The 24522-nt window shown below is 38.6% G+C and overlaps 1 protein-coding gene across 1 annotated transcript in view; it reads right to left on the reverse strand.

Annotated features, from left to right (window-relative positions):
- The window catches only part of Slco6a1 (solute carrier organic anion transporter family member 6A1), a 42531-nt gene extending 18289 nt beyond the window's left edge, over window positions 1-24242 (reverse strand). The window contains exons 1-7 of the mRNA XM_048331315.1: window positions 23807-24242; window positions 17578-17838; window positions 16086-16271; window positions 11288-11381; window positions 8595-8722; window positions 4920-5029; window positions 3083-3227 (exon numbers count right to left, since the gene is read on the reverse strand). Coding sequence (XP_048187272.1) covers window positions 3083-3227; window positions 4920-5029; window positions 8595-8722; window positions 11288-11381; window positions 16086-16271; window positions 17578-17838; window positions 23807-24242 — 1360 coding nt within the window. The remainder of the gene's footprint in view (window positions 1-3082; window positions 3228-4919; window positions 5030-8594; window positions 8723-11287; window positions 11382-16085; window positions 16272-17577; window positions 17839-23806) is intronic.
- Between the last annotated feature and the right edge of the window lie 280 nt (window positions 24243-24522).

Here is a 24522-nt window from a genome sequence, read left to right on the forward strand (position 1 = left end):
TTGACTCTCTCAGAATACTGGAAACCTATCCTTTCCTTAAAAAGTTGTCCTTTATTTCCCTTTCCTTTTTTAATTCTCCAATTGTTCACTTGCTAAAGTGTAAGTCTTAGAACATATACGTAGATCAAACATGTACATACTCTATACAATTCTTTTCAAAGGATGGTTCTCATAGGTGACATTCAATTTACTAGAGCGTCTGAGCCTCAAATTCCATCAATCTGACCCTAGTATTTTCCAACCCTTTACTAGGAAGGATAACTCAGGAAGTCTAACAAAATTCTGAATGCTTTTCCTTCCATTTTTATGAAGTATATAGGCAGATTAACAATACGTAACTGCTTGGGCAGTTGAGGAAGAACTGATGTCTCCCTTCCCTCTAAACCAAAGGCAGGCTAGCATCTCTTGAGACTCTGACTTCTGGAGGTAGTTGTATTTTTGTTAACCATACAGCTTGGTTTCCTGCCCCCTTTGAACTACAAGTGTCCCTTACGGATGTTTTTGGTGGTCTGGTACTCCTGAAAAATAGTGAAAGTTTCCATTAGGATATCTAATAGAACATCAATGAATAAAGGACTCATTGCCTCTCTAAAACAGGGATCATTTGGGAGGATACATATTATTTGTCAGAAGTGAAGGGTGAAAAAATGCAGCAGCAGAGCTCACTGGACACTGATAAAAGTGAACTATATGACTTCTGGATAGAAAGAGGAAGGAGGGAGAGAGGGAAGGAAGGGAAGATACTATACTAAAAGAAACATTCTCATTACATGATTCAGGTAATTGTAATCCCTCTGTACATCACATTCATAGTAACTCTAAAGTAATTTTTTTTTTTTTGCCAGTCCTGGGCCTTGGACTCAGGGCCTGAGCACTGTCCCTGGCTTCTTTTTTGCTCAAGGCTAACACTCTGCCACTTGAGCCACAGCACCACTTCTGGCCATTTTCTATATATATGGTGCTGGGGAATCGAGCCCAGGACTACATGTATGCGAGTCAAGCACTCTTGCCACTAGGCCATATTCCCAGCCCTCTAAAGTAATTTTTTAAGTCAAGCTTTAAAACAGAAGCTTGATAATCTGAGACTGATTTGAGAACAGACTAAGCCTCACAACTCACTTCTTGACAGTTTTATTTGACCAATAGGAATGATAAATGCAAGCACCTGGGAGGACAAGCCAGACAGGGTAGTATACCCCTGTAATCTTAGCTACCTGCATAGGAGGCATAGGTAGGAAGATTTTGGTTCAAGGCTGGCCCTGGGAAAAAGCACAAGAGTCTACCAAAAAAGTAACTAAAGCAGAAACTTCTGAGAATATGGCTTAAGTTGGAATCATGGGACCCTGATTTCAAACTCAAGAATCACCAAAAAAGAAAAGAAGAAGGAAGGAATAAACAAACAACAACAAAAAACAGCCCATGACTGGCCACTGAAATTATCTACTGTTCACAACACAGAGCACTCACCATTATACAATCATGGCATATCTAGTGTTCAAACAGACATGGCCAGTAGATCATACAGCCTGAGGAGACTATGAAATTCTCTCTGAAATAAAGTCCTCTGTTGGAATTCCACTTTCAGGGAGGATCAGTGACACAGTATTTACATTAATGCTGAGCACAATTATTTCTCCTGTCCAATTACAACAGATGATATAAAATTTATCCCCAAAATTAGCTAAAATAATCAGACACCATCTCAGTCCTGGAAATTGTTTTAGTAAGCCAGTCTCATTAATCAACATTGTAGGGGTGCAGAATTGTCCACAGACTTTATCCTTGTAGGCCAAGGTCAAACATTCAGTTGATAATAAATTCTATTATACTTGGTTTAATGTGTTAGCCTAAGTGTGAAAATCAAGATGTGAGCTTAAGGGAAAATCTGATGGTTATAGAATGTATTGACCTGACTGGGTCCAGATTCTTGAGTGTTAGGTTGAGATCTATACTATGATAGTCTCATCTATCTCATGGACTCAGATAATCTTATTCATATGGAATATTATTAGAAGCAAGTTGGACTTACTTAGTGTGAATCTGTCAATTATAATAATCAGAGTGGCCATTAATGTGGTTTACTCACAGGAAAACGTCCATGGAAACAGATCTGTTGTGTTTTGGACTTTTAAGAAATTTGCAGTCCACATCTACATTGTAACGGAAGTTTCTGCATGGTTAACATTTGCTTTCTATTTGACTCACTTAGTTTATATCCATTTCTTTTATTTCATATTAGTATTCTTTTTTTTACTCGTCTTTTATTGGTTACCCTAAAAGTTGTAACATGTGTCCTTGACTATTTATTGAATAAAATAAGTCAATTCTTTTAACCACTTTCCCATTAATTCTAGAGCCTCATAGCACTTAATTCTATTAGCAGCTTTTAGGGGGGAATCAAATTACCAATAACTGAGATTGAGGATTGATTACACAACAGGAATTTACCCTTAGTGCCAAATGAAGAGCAACTTCAACAAATGTCCCCAAGGGTAGGTCGATAAGCCTATTCACTACACTATATGAAACACTAAAACATTGAAGGTAATTTTATGTCTGTTAATGGGACAATAAGTAGCCAGCTGTATGTGCATAAAATAGACTCACACAGTACAATTAAGATGTGTTAAGTAGATATGGGGCTACATGAGTTGGCAGAATGTGTTTTCTTATAAATAAAGGTAGTAGCAAAAAGTATGTGGTAAGTGATCGTTGAATGCTAGACATACACAGAATGTAGAAAGACAAAGCAAAAAATCAAGGGAGGTTCTGTGACCCAGAGTCCAAACCCCTCTACCAGCATCGAAATAAATAAGCAGAAAAGTCTATCAACCTGCAAGAAGACTTCATGGTAATTTCAAAAGCGTGATTAAATAATGAGTAGGAAGAAGAAAAATGGGCAAGGTTAGACTGCAGATTCCTTACAAGATTTAATATATAAAAATAGGGGTATAATGATAACACTGTTCATACTTGTTAAAATTTCAGTCAATGGAGATGAAGTACATTATTTCTCATATTTTCTGTTCTCCTTCTATGTATCAAGACCATGCAAACTCTTCTAAATCTATGAGACGTATACCTGTAAGCATAGTTGCCATCCTGGGTGTTAATATAAATTGATTTTCTATATATACAGGTAAAAACTTGGAAGCTCCAATAATAATTAAGGCTTCCACAGCCTTGGACACAGCTTGGCACAAGAACAGTGGATTCTTCATCAGACTCTGAAACAGAAATGAATTTTTGTCATGTATTTTATGTCACAAACATGTGCATTTAGTCATGTTAATAATCAATCTAAAGAATTTTGCCATGCTTAATCTAAAAGTTATATATATGCATGTTATCCCAAATTATATATGAATAAATACAAACTCCAAATATACAATTGACAGATATACACAATCCATCAAAGATTGGTAGGTTTTGAACAATTTTCCTTAATTCAGTCTTTATATCTCCTATAATTTTTATTTGTATGCCTGGTAATTTGTTGAAAAGCTTTGAGAAAAAATCTGTGCCTTGTGAGATATAATCATATTTTGCATATTTATCTAATTCAGCTGTCTGATTTTGCAAAGCGTGATCCCACTGTACTTACCCATTCCCATAGGTTATTTTGTGAAATCCTACTCCCTACTGAAACAAAGCTATGTGGACAGTCAGGGACCAGTAGTTGACACTTGCAATCCTATCTATTCAGGAGGCAGAATGAGTGAGGATGGGAGTTCAAGGCCATCCTGAGCATAAACATGAGACACCCACTCCCTCAATCAAAAGCTGGACGTAGTGGCACACACCTGTCATCCTAGCTACATGGGAAACATAAATATGTGGACAGCAGTCACCATCAATCCAGTAACATGAGCAGGGTCCTATCTGAACACTAACAAAGGTTCAAAGGGCTTGGGGCTCGATTCCAGAGATAGATTGCCGGCCACGCAAGCACAAGACCCTGAGTTCCTTGTCCAATATCGCTGAAAGAGGTGAAAGAGGGAGAGGGAAGGGAGGGGGGAGGGGAACATAGGGGTGGAGGGAAAGAAGAGAGAGAGTCCCTTGTACTATTAATGTCCCATGATTCTTTTGGAAGTACACGTCCAGGACTGGATTACTAGGAAAGTTACAATAATTTATTTAATCATTTCTCTAGATTTTCTCCAGGATACATGTTTTGATATAGGAGTTCCATTTTCGTCATGTCCCAGCTTCTACTTCCCAAAACCCAACAGAGCAGTACTTCCTGAGTTATACTGTTGCACTATTAAGATTCATTGAACTTGAGATGAGCTTCTTCATATAATTTTAAGCTATTCGGTATGAGTATGTCTGTGTGCATGTGTGAACTGATATTTCCATTTTTATTCAGCTTCCTGAAACTTTTTGTACATTTTCCAAGAATTATTTATTCATTGTAAATATTAGTTTTTTAAATTTTGGTATCTATTATTTATCTATTATGTTGTCTACAGTTTTCTTTGTAGAAAAGAAATCCTGGATTTGCTATAATTTAACTCCTAGGTTTGCTTTGTATTTACCCCACTGAAATTTTCATTAACAAAATGAATATGTGGCTCAAGTAGGAGAATGCTGTCCTTGAGTGAAAAATAGTTAAAGGACAACACCTAGGCTTTGAGTTCAAGTCCCAAGACTGGAACACCCCTCACAAACAATAACAACAAAAAAAAAGTGAAGAAAGAAATAGAAAACAACTGGTAATCATTTTGACACTATCCAGATTCCTGGCAATTCAAGATAGGTAAAAGTGAAAGCAATTTTTTTTCCATTACTTGGAAAAAATAATTCAATTAAAAAGACTCAGAAAGTTCCAGTCAGATTTAAATATACATGGTTATTTTCTTAAACAACTGAACAGGTTTGACTTAATTGTGTCGTTCATGGAGAATATTTTACTTTACCCAAGTAGAAACAAATAAATCCTTAATGCTAGCTTCAGAGTCCTGATCTTTGAGCTTGGTGTCAATCGAAGTAGCCTCTTTCTTTTTCTCAGCTTTTACTTTTTCTGTACCTATATGTTAACAAGCAAAAGAATCTTACAACATGTCTAATAGTTAGGAAAAATACCAGAATCTTACCAGATTAAAATTTAATGTGCTGAAGCAAAACTAAAGCCTAATTCTCTAAAACTATAATACCAAGGCTATTTTAAGAATATTTTGCTCATCTTATTAACACTTGCAAACGAAAAATCAGCTTAAAGGTTTTTGCCATAGGCAGTTTCGACCTTTCTCTGAGGCAATTACAATCAAGTTAATGGATGATGCCTCTTGCATAACATTTCTCCCAACCGTGAGCAGAACAGCACTTTGTTTGAGATGCTTGGACATCATCTACAGAGAAGACAAAGCTAAACCTGAAAATGAATGCCTAGAAGTGGTCAAGAGCTATTCAGAAAAAAAACAATCTGTTCAGACACAGGGAATAGAGTAAGACTAAAAATGGAGTCACACTGGGTGTAGAGGTGCAGGCCTCCAATCTCAGTACTTAGGAGACATAGTGAGTCCCAGGTCAGTTCAAACTATGTAGTGAAACCCTGTATCAAAACCAATGGAAAAAAAAAACAACTGAGTCACTGCTCCCAGTTCTTTCAAAAGTAACTTGAAGCTATAAGGTTATGAAAAACAATTTTCGCACCTGAATATTTCCCATAAATTGAATTGCATATCCTATTCTTAACAATTAAGCTTATACTATCATAGTGCACCAATTTTTATTATCTTGGTGCCATTTAACTAGGCCCTATTGTTACACCAGGGCAACTACCCCTTGGCTGCTAAAGAAAGAAAGGCCTTTTAAAAAGTTATTTACTTTTCTTAATTTTAAGTAATTGTACAAAGATGTTTCAATTCAACATGTCAACTTGTGAGTATAATGTGCGTCAATCAGCAGCACTCCTTTGCATCATTCTTTCCTTCTTAAAATTAGAGCCACCTCAAAAAAACCCAGCCCTAAACCCATCTATGAATAATTAGATTCTATAGCATTTGCCCCCCTACCCTTAGAGTAATAATGAAGACCCTTTATGATGCAGCCCATGACCTGATTGTAAATACCTGGAATAAACTAGGTAACAACAAAAAGCCTCTCAAAACTTAAACCCTGGGGCTGGAGATATGGCCTAGTGGCAAGAGCGCTTGCCTCGTATACATGAAGCCCTCAGTTCGATTCCCCAGCACCACATATACAGAAAATGGCCAGAAGTGGCGCTGTGGCTCACGTGGCAGAGTGCTAGCCTTGAGCCAAAAGAAGCCAGGGACAGTGCTCAGGCCCTGAGTCCAAGCCCCAGGACTGGCAAAAAAAAAACAAAAAAAAAACCCTTAAATCCTTACTGGTATCAACCTTAGCCCTGGGAATTCTGGATTTAGATAAGCCTTTCATTCTCTATGTATAAAAGGTAAGGCATGACATTAAGATTTCTTATTGAAAAGTGGAAACAATTCTATGACCTATGGTTTAGTTTTCTAAACCATTAGATTCTGGCCACATCCAAGAACATATTTCCAGGATTTACAAGTCAAATATACAACTTATTTAAGTTCTTAACAGCAAATTCAAAACCCTCTAAACTCATTAAGGACTGAGAAGTACTATTCTATATATATTCTCTCTCTCTCTCTCTCTATATATATATATTTTTTATTATCAAACTGAATTACAGAGAGGTTACAGTTTCATACATTAGGCATTGGATACATTTCTTGTACTGTTTGTTACCTCCTCCCTCATTCCCCTTCCCCCTCCCCCTTTCCCTTCCCCCTCCCCCATGAGTTGTTCAGTTCATTTACACCAAACAGTTTTGCAAGTATTGCTTTTGTAGTTGTTTGTCTTTTTTTTTTTTTCGCCCTGTGTCTCTTGATTTTGGTATTCCCTTCCAATTTCCTAGTTCTAATACCATTATACCCGGTTTCCAATGTACTCAGATAAGATACAGAGAAAGTGTAGGTACAACCACAGGAGGGTGATACAAGAACATCATCAATAATAGAGGCTACAATTACATATGGCATGTTGAAAGTAGTTACAACAATCGTTTCCATAACATGGAGTTCATTTCACTTAGTATTATCTTATTTGAGAAGTACTATTCTTAAAAATCACTAAAGGATTTAAAATCAACCGCCGGTATTTAGAAGGTACTTAATAGTAAAGCAGAGCACTGTTTATACAGTAGAGCTGTACGTGGCCATTGCTAGGTTGCTATTTTCATTTCTACAGTAGCTATCAATCTACCATTCTGTTTCTGTGGATGAGGAGGTATTCAGTATGTTCAGTCAATGGAGTTTGTGTACAGTGTTGTTTTGTAATTTTTTAGGAGTTCTATTAGCCTTTTCTACCTACAGGAAATACTTTTTGAAAGGGATTTTTGTTTACTAATTTCTCTTTGACATCTTTTAATTAAAAGTAATTTGTCTTCTGGTCTTAATCATGGTAGCCTATCAACTGAATTGTCTGCTATCCCAATTTTCGGTGCTGCTTCCTAAGTATGATATGAAAATGACTTTTTAGTTTCCTTTTCTAAACAGGGCCAACAATCCATTCTCAACACAAGGCAGCTATTGAAAATAAGATATTTGTCATCTGTATTCCTTTTAATTTAAAAAGGCATCTAGGCAGGAAAGACAGATGGGGAAACAGGACAACTAAAATTATCATTAATTAATTTATTATTATTTTTATTATTTATTTATTATTTAATTTAAAAAGGCATTTAGGCAGGAAAGACAGATAGGGAAATAGGACCACTAAAATTATTATTAAAAGGGCCAGACTCAGGCGGGAATTAAAAACAAAAATGATAGTAAAGAGTTTCTCTTACTAACCAGAAACCTTGAAAAGTATGTATGGCAAACGGGAGCTGTAAAAGTTGCCTGTTGTAAGCCTCACCATCTTATTCGCCCAGAACCATTGTCTGGCGGCTGGGAGTGGCTAATGAACAGGACTGCTTAGATTCTTCCAGCTCACAAAGCACAAAACCTAGAGACAGGGACTTTCCATTTTAAGCCTTTAACTTGTATTTCTTTCTTAGAGAGAAGGAAATGTATTATTTTTTCCTCTTCTAAGTTTTTTTTTTTTTTTTTTTTTTTTTTTTTTTTTTTTGGCCAGTCCTGGGCCTTGGACTCAGGGCCTGAGCACTGTCCCTGGCTTCTTCCCGCTCAAGGCTAGCAGCACTCTGCCACTGTCCCTGGCTTCTTCCCGCTCAAGGCTAGCAGCACTCTGCCACTTGAGCCACAGCGCCGCTTCTGGCCATTTTCTGTATATGTGGTGCTGGGGAATCGAACCTAGGGCCTCGTGTATCCGAGGCAGGCACTCTTGCCACTAGGCTATATCCCCAGCCCCTTCCTCTTCTAAGTTTTTCCCTATTCTATCTTGCTATACTATCATAAGCCCCTACTAAGACATAAAAAAATCCCAATTTGATTTTTCTATATACTTTGTAATGTTTACACAATAGTCATTTCAGTACCGATTGTGTCTCACAAAAATTATGCAAGATAGTAGTACATATATTAAACAACTGAGTTTTTGTCCTTTAATTAATGAATTATAATATAATGAATTGTATTTATACTCACCTGATAAAACACGTGGAAAGAATAAAAATGGTATAAATGTAGACCATGCAGCTGCAGCGACAAAAAGAAAATCTATCCACCAAGTTGCATACCATTTTAAAGGTTTGTCAGGCTCATAGTGGCTGGAGCTGCAATGGAAAAATATGAAAAACTTCACTGTGGAGCCTTATATTAAAAATAAAATCAGAATCAGAGAGAGGGAAAGCAAGAACATTTTCTGTTGGTTGGTCATTTTCCAGTATTGTTTGTTGGTTTAGATGACAGATGTGTGATTGTTAGAATTCAATTATATGTCAATTTCTATGTCTCTTTTTCATTCTCTTTTCCTCTCTCCCTCCCTCCTTCCCTCCCTTTCTCCCTCCCTGCCACCCTCCTTCTCTCCCTCCCTCCCTCCCTCCCTTCTTTCCTTCTTTCTCTCTGTATTTGGGCTTGAACTCAGGAAATGGGCTCTGAACCTCAGCATCTTTGCTCAATACTAGCACTCTATCACTTGAGCCACAGTTCTACTTCCAATTTACTGGTGGCTAATTGGAGATTATAGAGTCTCAGCTTTCCTCCCTGGGCTGACTTTCAACTGCAATGCTCCCATCCCAGCCTCTTGAGACTCGAGGATTAGAGGTATGAGAGGCCCATGTAAGCTGTCTTCATTCACTTGTTACATACATCATGCCTTATACTGGAGGCCATTCCCAAACTCCATGTGTGACCCTGGGTTTGGGTGGAAAGGACTCTGGGGTCTTCCTGGAGCTAAACACAGCATTGGACTCCAAGACAAGGCTATGCTAGCTTTCTTTCAGTGCTTCCCAGAAGGTGATATCTTGTCTGCGTCCTTCACTCTGTGAGCAGAGGAAGAGTTAATTCCAGTTCACTCCTTGGACATCCGGCTGAAATGGTCGTAGAAGCTCGGTCTTTGGGAAGAGGGTCTGGCACTGCGCTTCCCAGCACTGTGTTTCCTGACTACAGCCCGGACTACCGGCTCCTCCCCTCTCTAAAGTGAAGGTGTCCATCTCCATGATGCATTTCTTGGAGTTTGGGAGAACAATAATGTGAGCACCTCTTTCATTTCCACTTTCTTCATCCTTTTTCTCATTGTTATACTAAAACCAGGTATACACAGTCTATTATCTGGATTCCTTAGCACTTGTGAAGATAGTAAAGTATATGAATAGTTGTTCAAACTGGAACAACCAGGAAAATAATAGAAGTTCATATTCTTCTGCCTTTTTTCCTCCTCCTCCTAAAAAAATACTAATAGCAGTTCTAAGCTGGATACTATTTGCTCACACCTATAATCTTAGCTACTCGGGAGGCTGAGATCTGAGAATGAAGATTCAAAGCCAGCCTAGGTAGAAAAGTCCATAAGACTCCTATCTCTGATAAACTACTCATAAAAACACTGAAGTGGCCCTGTGTCTCGAGTGGTAGAGCACTACCATTGAGCAAAAGAAGCTCAGGGACAGTGCCTAGTCCCTGAGTTCCAACCCCAGGACCAGTAAAAAAATAAATATATATTTTGTATAAAACAATATTTACTGTAGTTACTATACAGTCATGGAATTCTATCATGCAATTATACTTTTTGTTTTGCCAGTCCTAGGACTTGAACTCCTGGTCTGAGCACTGTCCCTGGCTTCTTTTTGCTCAAGGCTACCACTCTAGCACTTGACCCACAGCGTCACTTCTGGCTTTTTCTGTTTATGTAGTGCTGAAAAATTGAACCCGAGCTTCGCGCTTGCTAAGCAAGTACTCTACCGCTAAGCCACATTCCCAGTCCTACAATCATACTCTTTAACACAATCTTAAAACAATGTGAAAGGAAATGTAGGTGTGTCATTTTTGTCAGCTACACTCAGCATTCCACATTTACATACACAACATGTGGATAGTTTGGGTTGGCAAGAATTGTATGCTTAGTCCAGAGTTCAAAGGGCACATGAGAATTTCCCAGGAATTTTTTTTTTCAGGAAATTGTCTTAACCTCGAGTATCCCATGACTCATGTTATGCAGTAGTTACTGGATGTCCCAATTCTTTCGATGACTATTACAATGACTCTTGAATTATGTCTGATACTATTCCCCTTAGTATCAAATTCTAGTTGTTCCCAACAGTAAATTGACTATTTAAATTGACTGTTAAAAATAGAATGATAGTTCCCTCCCACAGATGGAAGAGACTGGGGAATGGATAAGTTTTGCAATATATGCTTTTTAATTACCAGAAGAACATAGAGGGGGCTGGGAATATGGCCTAGTGGCAAGAGTGCTTGCTTCATATACATAGAAGCCCTGGGTTCAATTCCCCAGCATCACATATACAGAAAACAGCCAGAAGTGGCGCTGTGGCTCAAGTGGCGGAGTGCTAGCCTTGAGCAAAAAGAAGCCAGGGACAGTGCTCAGGCCCTGAGTTCAAGGCCCAAGACTGGCCAAAAAAAAAAAAAAAGAACATAGAAAGAATTAATAGTAACACTGGCCTGATAATTTATTGAATGTATTGTAAGTCATAAAAACACAAATACACACTTCGGATTTATTTTATACTTTAAGGCACGCATAGCATATCAAGAACATTGAGTATAATTTTTCAAACTAGAAGCAGTACAAATTTTATATATATATATAGCAAGCTTTAGTGTCAATTCAATAAATATTTCATACTATGTAAACAAAAATAAGAGGGAAGAAAATGGCTTACCTTTGCACTAAAGTTTTATTATCAGCTCTAAGATGTGGTGCTCCTATTGCATAACCCAAACCGTATCCCAATATTTCTGAAGCATCACCAATACCTAGCAAGTAAACATTAAATATGAAGCCATGGGTAAAAAATGATAAAAAATAATTTAATGATATAAATGGATTATTTCTCAAAAAATTTCTGATACACTCCATATTAATCCAAGTTCTTCAGGGAAACATTCTAATAGGGGATATTATATTTCTAAACAGTAGGAAGAAAGGGAGGAAGAGATTAGGTGATGAAAGAAAGAAAGAGACTAGAGAAAGATTTGTTTTAAGATATTGGAATTGCTGCTGGGAATATGGCCTAGTGGTAAAGTGCTCGCCTCGTATACATGAAGCCCTGGGTTCAATTCCTCAGCACCACATATATAGAAAAAATCCGGAAGTGGTGCTGTGGCTCAAGAGGTAGAGCAAAAAGAAGCCAGGGACAGTGCTCAGGCCCTGAGTCCACGCCCCAGGACTGGCAACAAGATATTGGAATTGCTTTACAAAAGGATAGAGCACAAAAGAATGTTTCATGTTTGTAAAGCATGCCAAACAGGCTAAAAATTCATGTAAGAATGGGTAGTACAGTCTTCAGGCAGAACTACTTCTTACAGAAACTTTATTCTTTGTTGCCAGGGCTGTAAATTCACTAGATATAACTCACCCTATATTATGAAAGTTAGATTGCTTTACTCAAAGTCTACTGATATAACTGTTTGCCACAATTTAATATCATCTAATTGTAGGAACTTCTGCTAATAATTGTCTAGGTACATAACCTAGACAAGATGACACCATAAAATTATTCATCACACAATCATGAGAAATTAATTTGTTCATATAATTATACATACATACACACACATATACATATATGATGTGTGTGTGTGTGTGTATGTGTGTGTGTGTGTGTGTACCAGTCTTGGGTCTTGAACTTAAGACCTGAGCACTGTCCTGAGCTTTCATGCTCAAGGCTAATGCCCTACCACTGAGTCACAGCTCCATTTCTGGCTTTCTGCTAGTTGACTGAAGATAAGAATCTCACAAACTTTCCTGCTTAGCCTGGCTTCATACCATTATCCTCAGATCTCAGCCTCTTAGGTAGCTAAGATTACAGGAATGAGCCATTGACACCTGGGACATTATATGTGTATTTTACTGGAACATGTCTATATTTAATATGAATATAATAAATTCAATACACTATATTTCTATTACTAAGGCCCCATAGTAAGATGATACTTTAGCATCATCACTTCTGTATCTTACACCTTAGCTGCCACAGTAGCAGAAGGTTGAAATTCAGTGTTTTTCCCTATATTAGAAGGAAATGTGATTTAATTGCTCTGGATTAGAATTCGATGTCAACCAGAAATTTTCTTGACCAACAACTAAAATTATCATGATTTTTTTTTGTAAAAATGAATGTAAAAGTTAATATTCTCTATTTTGGTCTATTGACATGATTTTTCTTACCTGTGGTGGAAAAGTGTATTATTCCAATACAAAGTACCATTTACTTATAAGCCACCTTAACAATAAGTATATAATTTTTTTTCTTTTTTTTTTTGCCACTCCTGGGGCTTGGACTCAGAGCCTGAGCACTGTCCCTGGCTTCTTTTTGCTCAGGGCTAGCACTCTACCACTTGAACCACAGTACCACTTCTGGCTTTTTCTATATAGGTGGTGCTGAGGAACCAAACCCAGGGCTTAGTGCATGGTAGGCAAGAGCTCTACCACTAAGCCACATTCCCAGCCCTATAAAAATATTTTTATATTGTATTACATGTAATTATTATAGAACTTCTATATAAATGACCTATCAGTTCCAGAATATATTGCAGAAAAAAATGTTATTCTGAAATGTAACCAGGTTTACTTATTGCATGATACTCTTGCATAAAATATAAGGAAATTTATGCCATGTTCAGTTTCATTTAAACACAGATCATTTATCTCTATGATAAGGTAAACATGGCTACATTTTCAATCAGCTTCAATTTACAAAGTACCCCCCCAAATTAAGTTAATGGATGTAAACAGATTAGGGCAATGATAATTGCTCTGAATCTAGTGATAAGGAGCATATAACAGTGGATACAAGGGCTTTCTGCCTGTATCTCCTGATTTTAAAATACTAAATTTCTAATTATTCAACTCAATGATTTTAGATTTTTCCTCCACTGAAGAAGTTAATTTCAACTTGTATAATTTGACATTAAGATAAATTAGTCGATTGAGAGTATTATGTTCTTTTTTAAGTAAAAAATATTGTCAATGGGGCTGGGGATATGGCCTAGTGGCAAGAGTGCCTGCCTCATATACATGAGGCCCTGGGTTCGATTCCCCAGCACCACATATACAGAAAACGGCCAGAAGTGGAGCTGTGGCTCAAGTGGCAGAGTGCTAGCCTTGAGCAAAAAGAAGCCAGGGACAGTGCTCAGGCTCTGAGTCCAAGCCCCAGGACTGGCCAAAAAAAAAAAAAAAAAATATATATATATATATATATATATATAGTCAAGGTGATGTACAAAGGGGTTCAGTTCCATATGTAAGCAGTGAGTACATTTCTTGTCAAACTTATTATCTCCTCCCTCATTTTTCTCCCATATTCCCTCCTTCCTAATCCCCCTCCAGTTGTACAGTTGGTTTATAGAATGTTGGCTTGTAAGTATTACTGTTGCATTGGTTGCCTTTCACATTTGTCTCACCATTTTGATGTTCCCCTTCCCTTCCCTAGTTCTGATAAACATATATACAATACCCAGGGTACCAAAATCAAATACTATTCTTTACAACATATTGGTCTATGTATTATCTTTTTTATTTATGTATTTATATATGTATGTATGTATGTATGTATGTATATATGTATGTATGTATTGCCAATCCTGGGGCTTGGACTCAGGATCTGAGCACTGGCCCTGGCTTCCTTTTGCTCAAGGCTAGCACTCTACCACTTGAGCCACAGCGCCATTTGTGGCTTTTCCTATATAAGTGGTGCTGAGGAATCGAATCCAGGCCTTCATGTATGCAAAGCAAGCACTTTACCACTAGGCCATGTACCCAGCCCCTCTATGTATTTTGTTTGTTGTTTTTTTTTTTTTTCGGCCAGTCCTGGGGCTTGGACTCAGGGCCTGAGCACTGTCCCTGGCTTCTTTTTGCTCAAGGCTAGCACTCTGCCACTTGAGCCACAGTGCCACTTCTGGCCATTTTCTGTATATGTGGTGCTGGGGAATTGAACCCAGGGCCTCATGAATATGAGGCAAGCACTCTTGCCACTAGGCCATATCCCCAGCCCCCCTCTATGTATTTTCAGTGCATGCAGAAGACTTGACTTGAATTCCAAATCCCAAGTCACTTCTTAAAACTGAGTGATTCATTTATTAATTATGCTAACCATCTTAATTTATTATGCTATTTAATATTAATTTCCTCTGCTAACTATAAAAACTGTCATTTAGACAATGCTATCACAGAACCAATACTTAGCAGTTTTGTGTCCTTTAAAAGGTTCACATCAACAGTCAAAAGTTCACCTGACATGATATATCCCTGTTTTCTCAGCTAAAAATAGGCCGTTCAAGGCCAGCTCAGGGAAAAGCTAGAGACACTCAATCTTACAAAGGAGCTAGGAATACTACAAGGGGAGGGACAAAGGGCTAATGCTGCCGGGCTCTGAAAATGCTGTTTGTCCAAACAGTTCAAGGAAATGGAGACATAGTTTGGTGGTGGTGGTGGTGATCATAGCGGTGGTAGAGGTGTCATTTGTGTTTGCTTTTGTGGGGTTTTTGTTGCTGCTTTTTGTCTTTTGTGGGGGCACCGGGGGCTCAGAAATAGACCAAAGAAGGGTGAACAAATGCAGTCAGGATTGTGGTAGAGACCATGCGGAAAATCAACTGTGCAACTTGAGGCAAAGACGAGAGGAGAAATGGGAAAAGCCAAGGAAAGGGTGGCCCTGTCCCAGAGGAAATGCATTCATTACCCGACTTATGTAACTGTAACCCCTCTGTATATCACCTTCATAATAACAATAAGAAATGCAAAATTCAAAACAACAAAAAGCCAATCAACATTAATCAAAATCTCAGCTACTCAAATAAAATAGTTGAGTCTTGATTTTTTTTTTTTTTTTTTTTTTTGCCAGTCCTGGGCCTTGGACTCAGGGCCTGAGCACTGTCCCTGGCTTCCTTTTTGCTCAAGGCTAGCACTCTACCACTTGAGCCACAGCGCCACTTCTGGCCATTTTCCATATATGTGGTACTGGGGAATTGAACCCAGGGCTTCAAGCTCTCTTCAAGCTCTCTTGCCACTAGGCCATACTCCCAGCCCTTGATTTTTTTTTTTTTTTAACAAAAAGGATTGACATTCTGGTGTATAATTTTGGTTCCAGCTACTGGGAGGCAAAAATTAGAGATCTATCTGGAAAAAAAAATGTCCTGAGTACAATTCTCAGTATCTTTTTTTTTTTTGGTCAGGCATGGGGTTTGAACTCAGGGCTTGGATGTTGTCCCTGAGCTCTTTTGATCAACATTAGCACTCTACCACTTTGAGACACAGCGTACTTGGTTTTCTGGTGGTTAGGTGGAGACTGGAGTCTCACAGATGCCTCTGGCCAGGCTGGCTTGGAATTGCCATGCTCAGATCTCAGTCTCCTGGATAGGTGGGCATGAGCCATCAGCACCCAGCTCCTGATGTCTTTACAAACTACAAAAGCGCATTGAGCACACAAATTCACTCCATCACTGGAAAGGAGAAAAACTTGCCTAAATAGATGCCCGAGGAGTGCGTGGAGACATTGTCATCAACAAAGGTCATTCCAAGGATATAAAGAGGCATTCCTGCAATTCCTTGAACCATTTTCCCAAGGATGAAGAAAAATAGATACTTGACTTGGAATCTTGTTCCAGTTCTTGGGCAAAAGTTGATATCCTTGTTTTTCTGGCAAATATCTTTAGAAGAGATAATTAAACTTTTAATTATTTGAATTAAAGATTTAAACATACAATAAATATACAGTCATATCCTTTATCAAGTATTTTCCTTCCATAAGCAATAGTTACCATTATGCTATTTTTTTAGGCCATATTTCATTTACACTGAATGTAGTCATACAAACAGTCATCATATTCTCAGAAAAATGCTGTAATAAAGACATTTAGGGAATCCTGGAACATAATCATGCTACACACCAAAAATATATGTACATGTAGTTTACGTATATACAATATTGTGCAGCACTAGATCACATACATATTTCTTTATCACACAGGAAACAAATACTCATTTTCTTCTACTTTATGTTATATTTATCTAATTTTTAACCTAAAATAAATGTATTTCTAATTTTCTGCACTATCTGAATGGTGAAACTTTAAATCTTCTGAGTTTAGTGCTATGTTCATTTTTTGCAATCTTTGTTTTAAATTTATGCCTCTTTTATTAAATTCTTACTTTAATCCAACTTGCTTTTTAAACATGTTGTTGTGATATGAACTGCATGAAGTCTCTCTCCCTCCAAGAAAATGTTGATTCTTGGCTATTGGCTCTATTTTAAGAGACTCTGGAAATTTTAAGAGGTAGGCTGGGTTGGATAAAGAATGCTATTTAAGTGTCGCTGTTGCATATTTACAAGACAACTTGTTATAAATTAACTGTACAACTTGGGGTAGGGATAGAAGAGGAAGGGAGGTTGGAGATAAATAGGGAGGAAGTAGCAAGTATGACAAGAAATGTACTTACTGCCTTATATATGTAACTAACCTCTCTGTACATCACCTTGACAATAAAGTTAAATTTAAAAAAATTCATTGAGTTTCTTTAAAGAGGACAAAAAAAAACCAGAAGAATAATCTTTCAAACAAAATAAGTAAAATATCTAAGTAGAGGAGTAAAATGATAATTTCTGCAAGGATAGTTCATTATTTCTGCTCCCTTAATATCAATCACAGAGATACTGAAAGATAATGTGCACCTAAGCACAAGCATCCTATAAAAGACAAAAGGAATGATAATTCTCAAAAGATTCACACTATATGAAAATTCATGAGAAATAAGTTGCAAATGATCACAGAATGTTATTTGTAATATAGGTGTGTATGATCACCACACCTATTCACAACAAAGAGTTACTAAATTGGTTATACAAATTAATACAGATGGAAGGATATACAGACAGAAAGGTATCATGGACTGTTCTAAATTCCTCAAATCAGTGATTAAAATGAGTATTGCTAACAGTATACATGAAAATCTCACCTTCCATTTCTAACACTGACCGACGAATTTTAGCATTGTAGAATGGAACAGCAAATAAAAATGATCCAAATCCAATGAGGAAGGAGGAACTTGCGATCCACCTTGTTCTGTGTCCTTTCCCTCCATAGTAAGCTATAAATACTGCTGTCAGGCCAGAGGAAACATCATAAGTGAGTGCCAAGACCATTTTCTCCACACTGCTCACCTCATATTCCCTGTGAAAATTGGCATTGCTCAGGTCTACAAGGCCGAACACAGTGCCTACGATGGAAACAGACGAAATTAAAGCAATAAGATGCCTTTTAAGAGACAAAATAGATCACCATTATCATATCAAAGCAAGACCGAATTCGTCCCTTCTTCATTGCTTTTATTTAATTACTCTGAATGCTTAAAACACATAAACAAGTATAGACTTAAGATTCATTTTCAGAAACACTAAAAGGGCTAAACTGCTATGAAATATTTCCTACATGAGGGGTGTGTGTGTGTGTGTGTATGTGTGTGTGTGTGTGTGTGTGTGCACGCTGGTCCTGGTGTTTGAACTCAGGGTCTGAATGTTATTTCAAATGGTTATGAGAACACAGTTGTATGTATAACTTCCTTCTTCCACTACTTACATCTCTTGTACCAGTTGACACCAGAAAAAAAAGCATAGAAGTTGTTATTTCAAGGCATATTCTTATCTTACAAGACAACATCCTAAACCTGTTAACTTTGGCTACTAACCCGAGTCTTACATGACTCTTCCATAGAATATTATAGTTTGTATAAGGCAAATAATTCTTTTTTTTTTCTTTTTTTCTTTTTTTTTTTTTTGGCCAGTCCTAGGCCGTGAACTCAGGGCCTGAGCACTGTCCCTGGCTTCTTTTTTGTTCAAGGATAGCACTCTGCCACTTGAGCCTTGGCGCCACTTCTGGTCATTTTCTGTATATGTGGTGCTGAGGAATCGAACCCAGGGCCTCATGTATACGAGGCAAGCACTCTTGCCACTAGGCCATATCCCCAGCCCCAAGGCAAAGAATTTATTGCAATAATTCAATGAACACCATGCACATGAACTGTACTCTGGTGCAATCAAATCAGAAGCAATAATGCATAAGATATTCACTAAATCCAATTATGGTAGTGCTTGCACAACTCAGGTGTCAAGAAAAGAACCCAGAGCCAAATAACATATATTTCAATGACAATGTAATACTCATACCCTAAAAGATACAGAACTATGTAATCAGTCTGCCACCAGGTAGCTGATAGAGTATCACTAAGATAGTGTTGGCTTTCCCTGGTCTGGTATAGCAAGGCAGGCACCCAACAGTACCAATGCCCAGCTCAGCAATGATTAAAGTAATACCATGAAATCAGTTCTTGTATGTCCTACAGCGTTGAAAATATCACAATAACAACCTAGTGAACAGGAGTAGAATAACTAGCTAACATTCTTTTTTTGTCTGTCTCATTATTGAGAACTTCCTCCACAATGGATTCCTGTGCATTCAGAGAGATGCAGCACATATTAAGCTACTCTACTCACCTGCTGGCTAACCTAGCAAGGAATGGTCATATTGGTGCTAAGAAATATGTTTGCTTGTGCTGTTTGAAGTTTGGACAACTGAGATCATATTTGTTTTCTCTGAGTATGATTCCAAAAGTACCACAACACACTTCAACTTTGGAAAACCACAGAGGCTCATTAAAATTTGTATTCCTACGTTAATAATGGGCAGTGGAAATGAGAAGCTTTTTATTCATTTTGCAAGAGGTAGCTCTGCATATTCCTAACTAATTGATTCCTAAAGTGGAGGAAAAGCTGCTTCTATCTATTTCCCTTAGGGCAGACTTGCCGCTGTTAATCTGGGAAGGCCATATAGGACTTCAGTTATAAGTCACGGAGGATGTAAGTCGTGAAGGATATCGAGATAGGTCATGAGAGGAATCATCCCTTCAATTCAAGATTAGCCCATTCAGTGTCTTCAAACAAGAGACGATCTCTTCTGATACAGTAGCAACCATTGTCTTACTGTCATGATACAGGAATTCATGGTTCTCTTGTTCATCAGAATCTACAGGATTGCATTTATCTCAATTTCAGAACTCCATTCCTTGCCAACTACTCTACCATAGATATAAGTAATTTGAATTATTGTGATTTCAAAATTCTGCAATCTATGACCTGAAAAGTTCAACAAGCTTTCCATAAAATATAGTTTATTTCCATGTGCTGACAATAAATATACTAAGGATGAACAACCACTATTTTATTACAATAGAAATTATCAATGAAGGAGTTGCAAGATATAAATGAAGTGACAACACACCATCAAACCCCAAAAGATCCAAATAATTGGGAGCAGATTCCATGTTATGGATTGAAAGACTTAATTCTGGTAACATCATAATGATTCTCAAATTAACAAACAGAATTTTTACACACCAGACAAGATTTCATTGCTCTTTTTTGCAGAAGTTGACAAGATGATTTCAAATAGGAAAATAATGAGGAAAAAGTAGCCTATACCATCTTGAAAAAGAAAAGCATTCGCAGTTTTCAAATTTAAGTTATATAGAAAGCTACAATAATCAAGACTATGATTATGGATTTTCAGTAAGAGAAATGGAAGTATTTTATGATTCTGTGAATGAGAAGAGTCTAGGCAACAAATGGGAAATTGTATTTTGACAGAAGACATACTTCAGAAATCAAGAAAGAAAAGACAAGAAAGTTTAAAAGCATGGCAAAGCAGTCTGTAAATCTAAACTCTGGGAGAGTAAAGAAGCGTGGTGAATGAAGCAAACCTCACAGAAGTCCTAATTGAGGACAAATCCACAATTTTTGCATGCTTTAAATTATTGGTCTGAAAGTGACTCCTAGTCTATATAGCAAGACATAGAGCAAAGAATTTTTTAAAAAAGGATCCAATCCATTTTCACAGACCAGGTAAAACATTGGAGTTCAGAGGTAATAAACTAATTTTAATATTGGAAGACAATAAATTGATTCATAAGAGTTTACAATCTTCCACAAGCTTTTTCATAAAAAGGAAGAGGATACAGTTCCTAATTAGTTCAGTAAAGCCACTAGTAGCTGTTATAAAAGAGAAAACTATTACAAGACAGCTATGCACCAAGATTCTCACAGAAATTTAAAAACACATTTTCATAAACTTAGTCCACCAATGCATTTTTGTTGGTGGTCCCCGGGCTCGGCCTTGGCGCTGAACCTGAGCTCTTCAGTTCAAGCCTAGCGCTCTACCACTTTGAGCTACAGCACCACTACTGGTTTTTCTGGTGATTAATTGGAGATGAGTCTTACAGACTTTCCTGCCCAGATTGACTTTGAACCGTGACCCTTGGATCTCAGCCTTCCCAGTAGCTAGGATTAAAGGTATGAGCCACCGGTACCCTGCCACCAATACATATTTTTAAGAAGTCATTAATCGGGGCAGGGAATATGGCCTAGTGGCAAGAGTGCTCGCTTCGTATACATGAAGCCCTCTGTTCAGTTCCTCAGCACCACATATATAGAAAATGGCCAGAAGTGGCGCTGTGGCTCAAGTGGCAGAGTGCTAGCCTTGAGCAAAAAGAAGCCAGGGACAATGCTCAGGCCCTGAGTCCAAGGCCCAGGACTGGCAAAAATAAATAAATAAATAAATAGAAATAAATAAATAAACTCCTGGAAATGATGAATAAAATGTAATACTGTGGGTTTTAAAAAAAGAATTCATTAATCAAGTAATAAAGGTATTTCCTAATAATCTAATGTTGATTAATATCTAACTTAAAAAGGCAGATTTATAGTTTAAAAGAATAAATTTTAAAAACATGTATGATCATCTCAACAATGCAGGAAAACCACTTGATAACATTTAACACAAAAATTCTTAGCAATCTAAGAAGTAAAGGGAACATGCTTAAAATTAAAAGGGGATCTTTCTTAAAAATGCATACAGTTGATATACTTAATTATGAAAGGAAGTCTGAATTCTTTATCTACAAGAGAAATTAGCACATCCCCTTTCACAAGTTCACTATTTTAATGAAGTTTTAGAGATTATAATAAAATAAAAGAATCTTCAGACTGAAAGAAAGAAGTAACACTTTATAGATGAAATGATAACATATGTATAAAATTTTAGTTTGTACTAATCCATTAATTTACCAAATTGCAGAAGGACTAGATAACATTTAGTCATCCAAATATTCAGTATTGTTAATATCAGATCTCTCTCAATTCATAGGTAACACAATTATAAAATTGAAGAAACTTCTTTGATGATCTCAAGACAAACTGGACAAACCACTCTCAAATGGTTCTTATAACACACCACCTTTTTCTTGAACTTAAAAAAAAAGAAATTTGTTTATTGTTATTGTAAAGGTGGTGTTCGGGGATTTGCAGCTACATAAGTCAGATAGACAGTACATTTCTTTGGAACAATGTCACCCTTTCTTTCACTGCTAGCTTTGCCCTCCTGTCTCCACCCACAAGTTGTATAATTCCTTTTCAATATACTGTACAGTGAGTCATGGCTGCATTTGTTCCCTCTTTGTCCCACTATTTCTGTGCCCTTACATCCCCAATACAGAGAAATAAACAAACAAGAAAAAAGGAAATGAAAACAAAAAGAGCAACAAAGGCAAATAAAAATCGATTGACACCATTTTCTGGAGTTTATTCTGACAACTATTATTTTATGTGGTCAAATGTACATTACTGTTGTGCTTATGTGATCCTCTCATAAAAATATCCTCCCTTGGTCTGTGTGTGAATGCCTAGAGACCTGTTTAATTCATCGTGTCCAATGTGTTTGTTTTTTTCTTTTATCATCCATTGTGTTTACTTGTAGATTTATAGGCACAGTCTAGTTACTACAAATGAGAGAAAACATGCACCCTTTGTTTCTTTGTGCCCGGTTTACCTCCCTCATAAATTTTTCCAAGTCTTTCCATTTCCTTAGGAATGGGGCAATGCCATTCTTTTGGATGGAAGCACAAATTCTATTGTGTATATATACCACATTTTCTTGATCCATTCATCTACTAAGGGCTTCTAAGGGTTGATTCCACATCTTGGCTCTGGTAAACAATGCTGCAGTGAATCTAGTTGTGCCAGTAGTTTTAGTGTGTCCTTGTTTGTGTTCTATTGGATAAATAGAAAGCCTACAGAATGGGAGAACATTTTTTACCAGCTAAGCATCAGACAAAGGCCTTATATCTCAAATATCCATGGAGCTCCAAAACTTATACCCCAACAATAAGCTCTCAGAAAAACAACAACCCAATTAATAAATGAGCTAAACACTTAAAGAGAGACTTCTCAGAAGTTAGTGTGGTGAACAGAGACACATGAAGAAACATTCAACACCTCAGGCCATCACAAAATGCAAACTGAAACAAGACTGAAATTCTACTTCCCCCAGTTAGAATGGCCATTATCAGGAAAACTAACAATCACTGAGGCTGGTGGAGACATAGCCAGAAGGGAAAGCTACTACTCTGCTGGTGGGAATGGAAACTTGTTCAACCACCCTGGAAAGCGGTGTGGAGGTTTCTCCAAAGACTAAACATAGAACTGCCCTATGACCAAGCAATTATTTTTGACTAACACTTTAGAACCAAAAGCGAGATCAGGTGATGCAAATACAGCTGTCCTGCTGTAAAGCAGCTAATAACCTACACCTAGTTGAGCACAGTTAGGACAATGCTCTCTCTAAAGGCTTTCAAATCTGCCTTCTACAAAGGTGGTGGTCACAAGCAAACACCTTGGAGTTTTGAAGTCTCCCCACTCTCCCTCGATTTTCCAGGCAAGCAAGCAACCTCCAGATGGACAGCGGCAGATCTACCTTTCTCAAAATGGACAGACCCAGACAAGGCCCGTGCTCTCACCCTTTTCTTTGGATCTCCTAGGGCTTCACACCAGGCTGTTGTAGAATGTGGTAAGCCAACACCACGAAAGAACCTGGTAACAGCCTCTCTCTGGAGGCCAGAGCTGCCCATTCACCATGTGTAAGGGGCACGGTGGGAGCCAGGAGCCCTTGAAAGTAAGAAGAGTGCAGACAGGTGGAAAAGGTGGGCTGGCTCTCACTCCAGCATACCTCAAGAACAAGTGTGGAAACAGTGCTTCCACGTGGGATCCTGAAGGGGGGGGTCCCCCCCAGCGCTCCCTTCTTCCTTCCTCCTCCTGTGCATCATTCCTGCAAAGCCCCCAACAAGTCCCCCCCAGACTCACCCTGGGCCAGCACCAGGAAGCAGTACAAAGCCAGGAAGCAGCGGATGTTGTTGAGTCTCTGCAAGCAGGGGAGCACGATGCACCCCAAGCCGCAGGTCTCGGGGGCCGCCTTGGCCTCTGCCCCTAAGGGCTGCTCCTCAGCCAGCTCAGAGTCGGTTTTCTTCTTCCTTTTCTGGGACCTGCTGAACTTCATCATGGCTGCTGGGATCATGGTGAGGTACAGGGGTTTTCGCCTGACCTCCGAGGCCTCCTCGCTGGCGATGGCGCTCGTGGTCCTCACCGAAGGGGCCTCCCAGGACACCGCGCTGGGCGAGGGCCAGCCCTCCCGGGACAAGATGCTGCCCTTCCTCCCCTGCCGGCCCTCCTGGGGCGCAGCGCCCAGCCTCTTCATGGCCATGGTAGAAGGTGGCTTGAGATCCACCAAGGCTTCCTTCATGGCTGGGCCTCCTCCCTTCCCTCCTCCAGGCGCTCTGCAGGGAGCGGGGTCCCCCTGGGCGAGCGGGTCCCGCGGGGGTCCAGACACCTGGAGAGCCAACGCCCCCACCCAGCCTCTGGGGGCGCCCGGCCACACAGAGAACGTTTCCTCTTCGTTCTGGGGCAGGAGACAAACGTCTCTCTGCAGACGCCTTGACAGTTGCCCTGGGAGAACTGTCAGGCGGCTCCTCCTCCTCCCCCTCCTCCTCCTCCTCCTCCTCCTCCTCCTCCTCCTCCTCCTC

This window comes from Perognathus longimembris, chromosome 22 (assembly GCF_023159225.1).
Source record: "Perognathus longimembris pacificus isolate PPM17 chromosome 22, ASM2315922v1, whole genome shotgun sequence".
Lineage (NCBI taxonomy): Eukaryota > Metazoa > Chordata > Mammalia > Rodentia > Heteromyidae > Perognathus > Perognathus longimembris.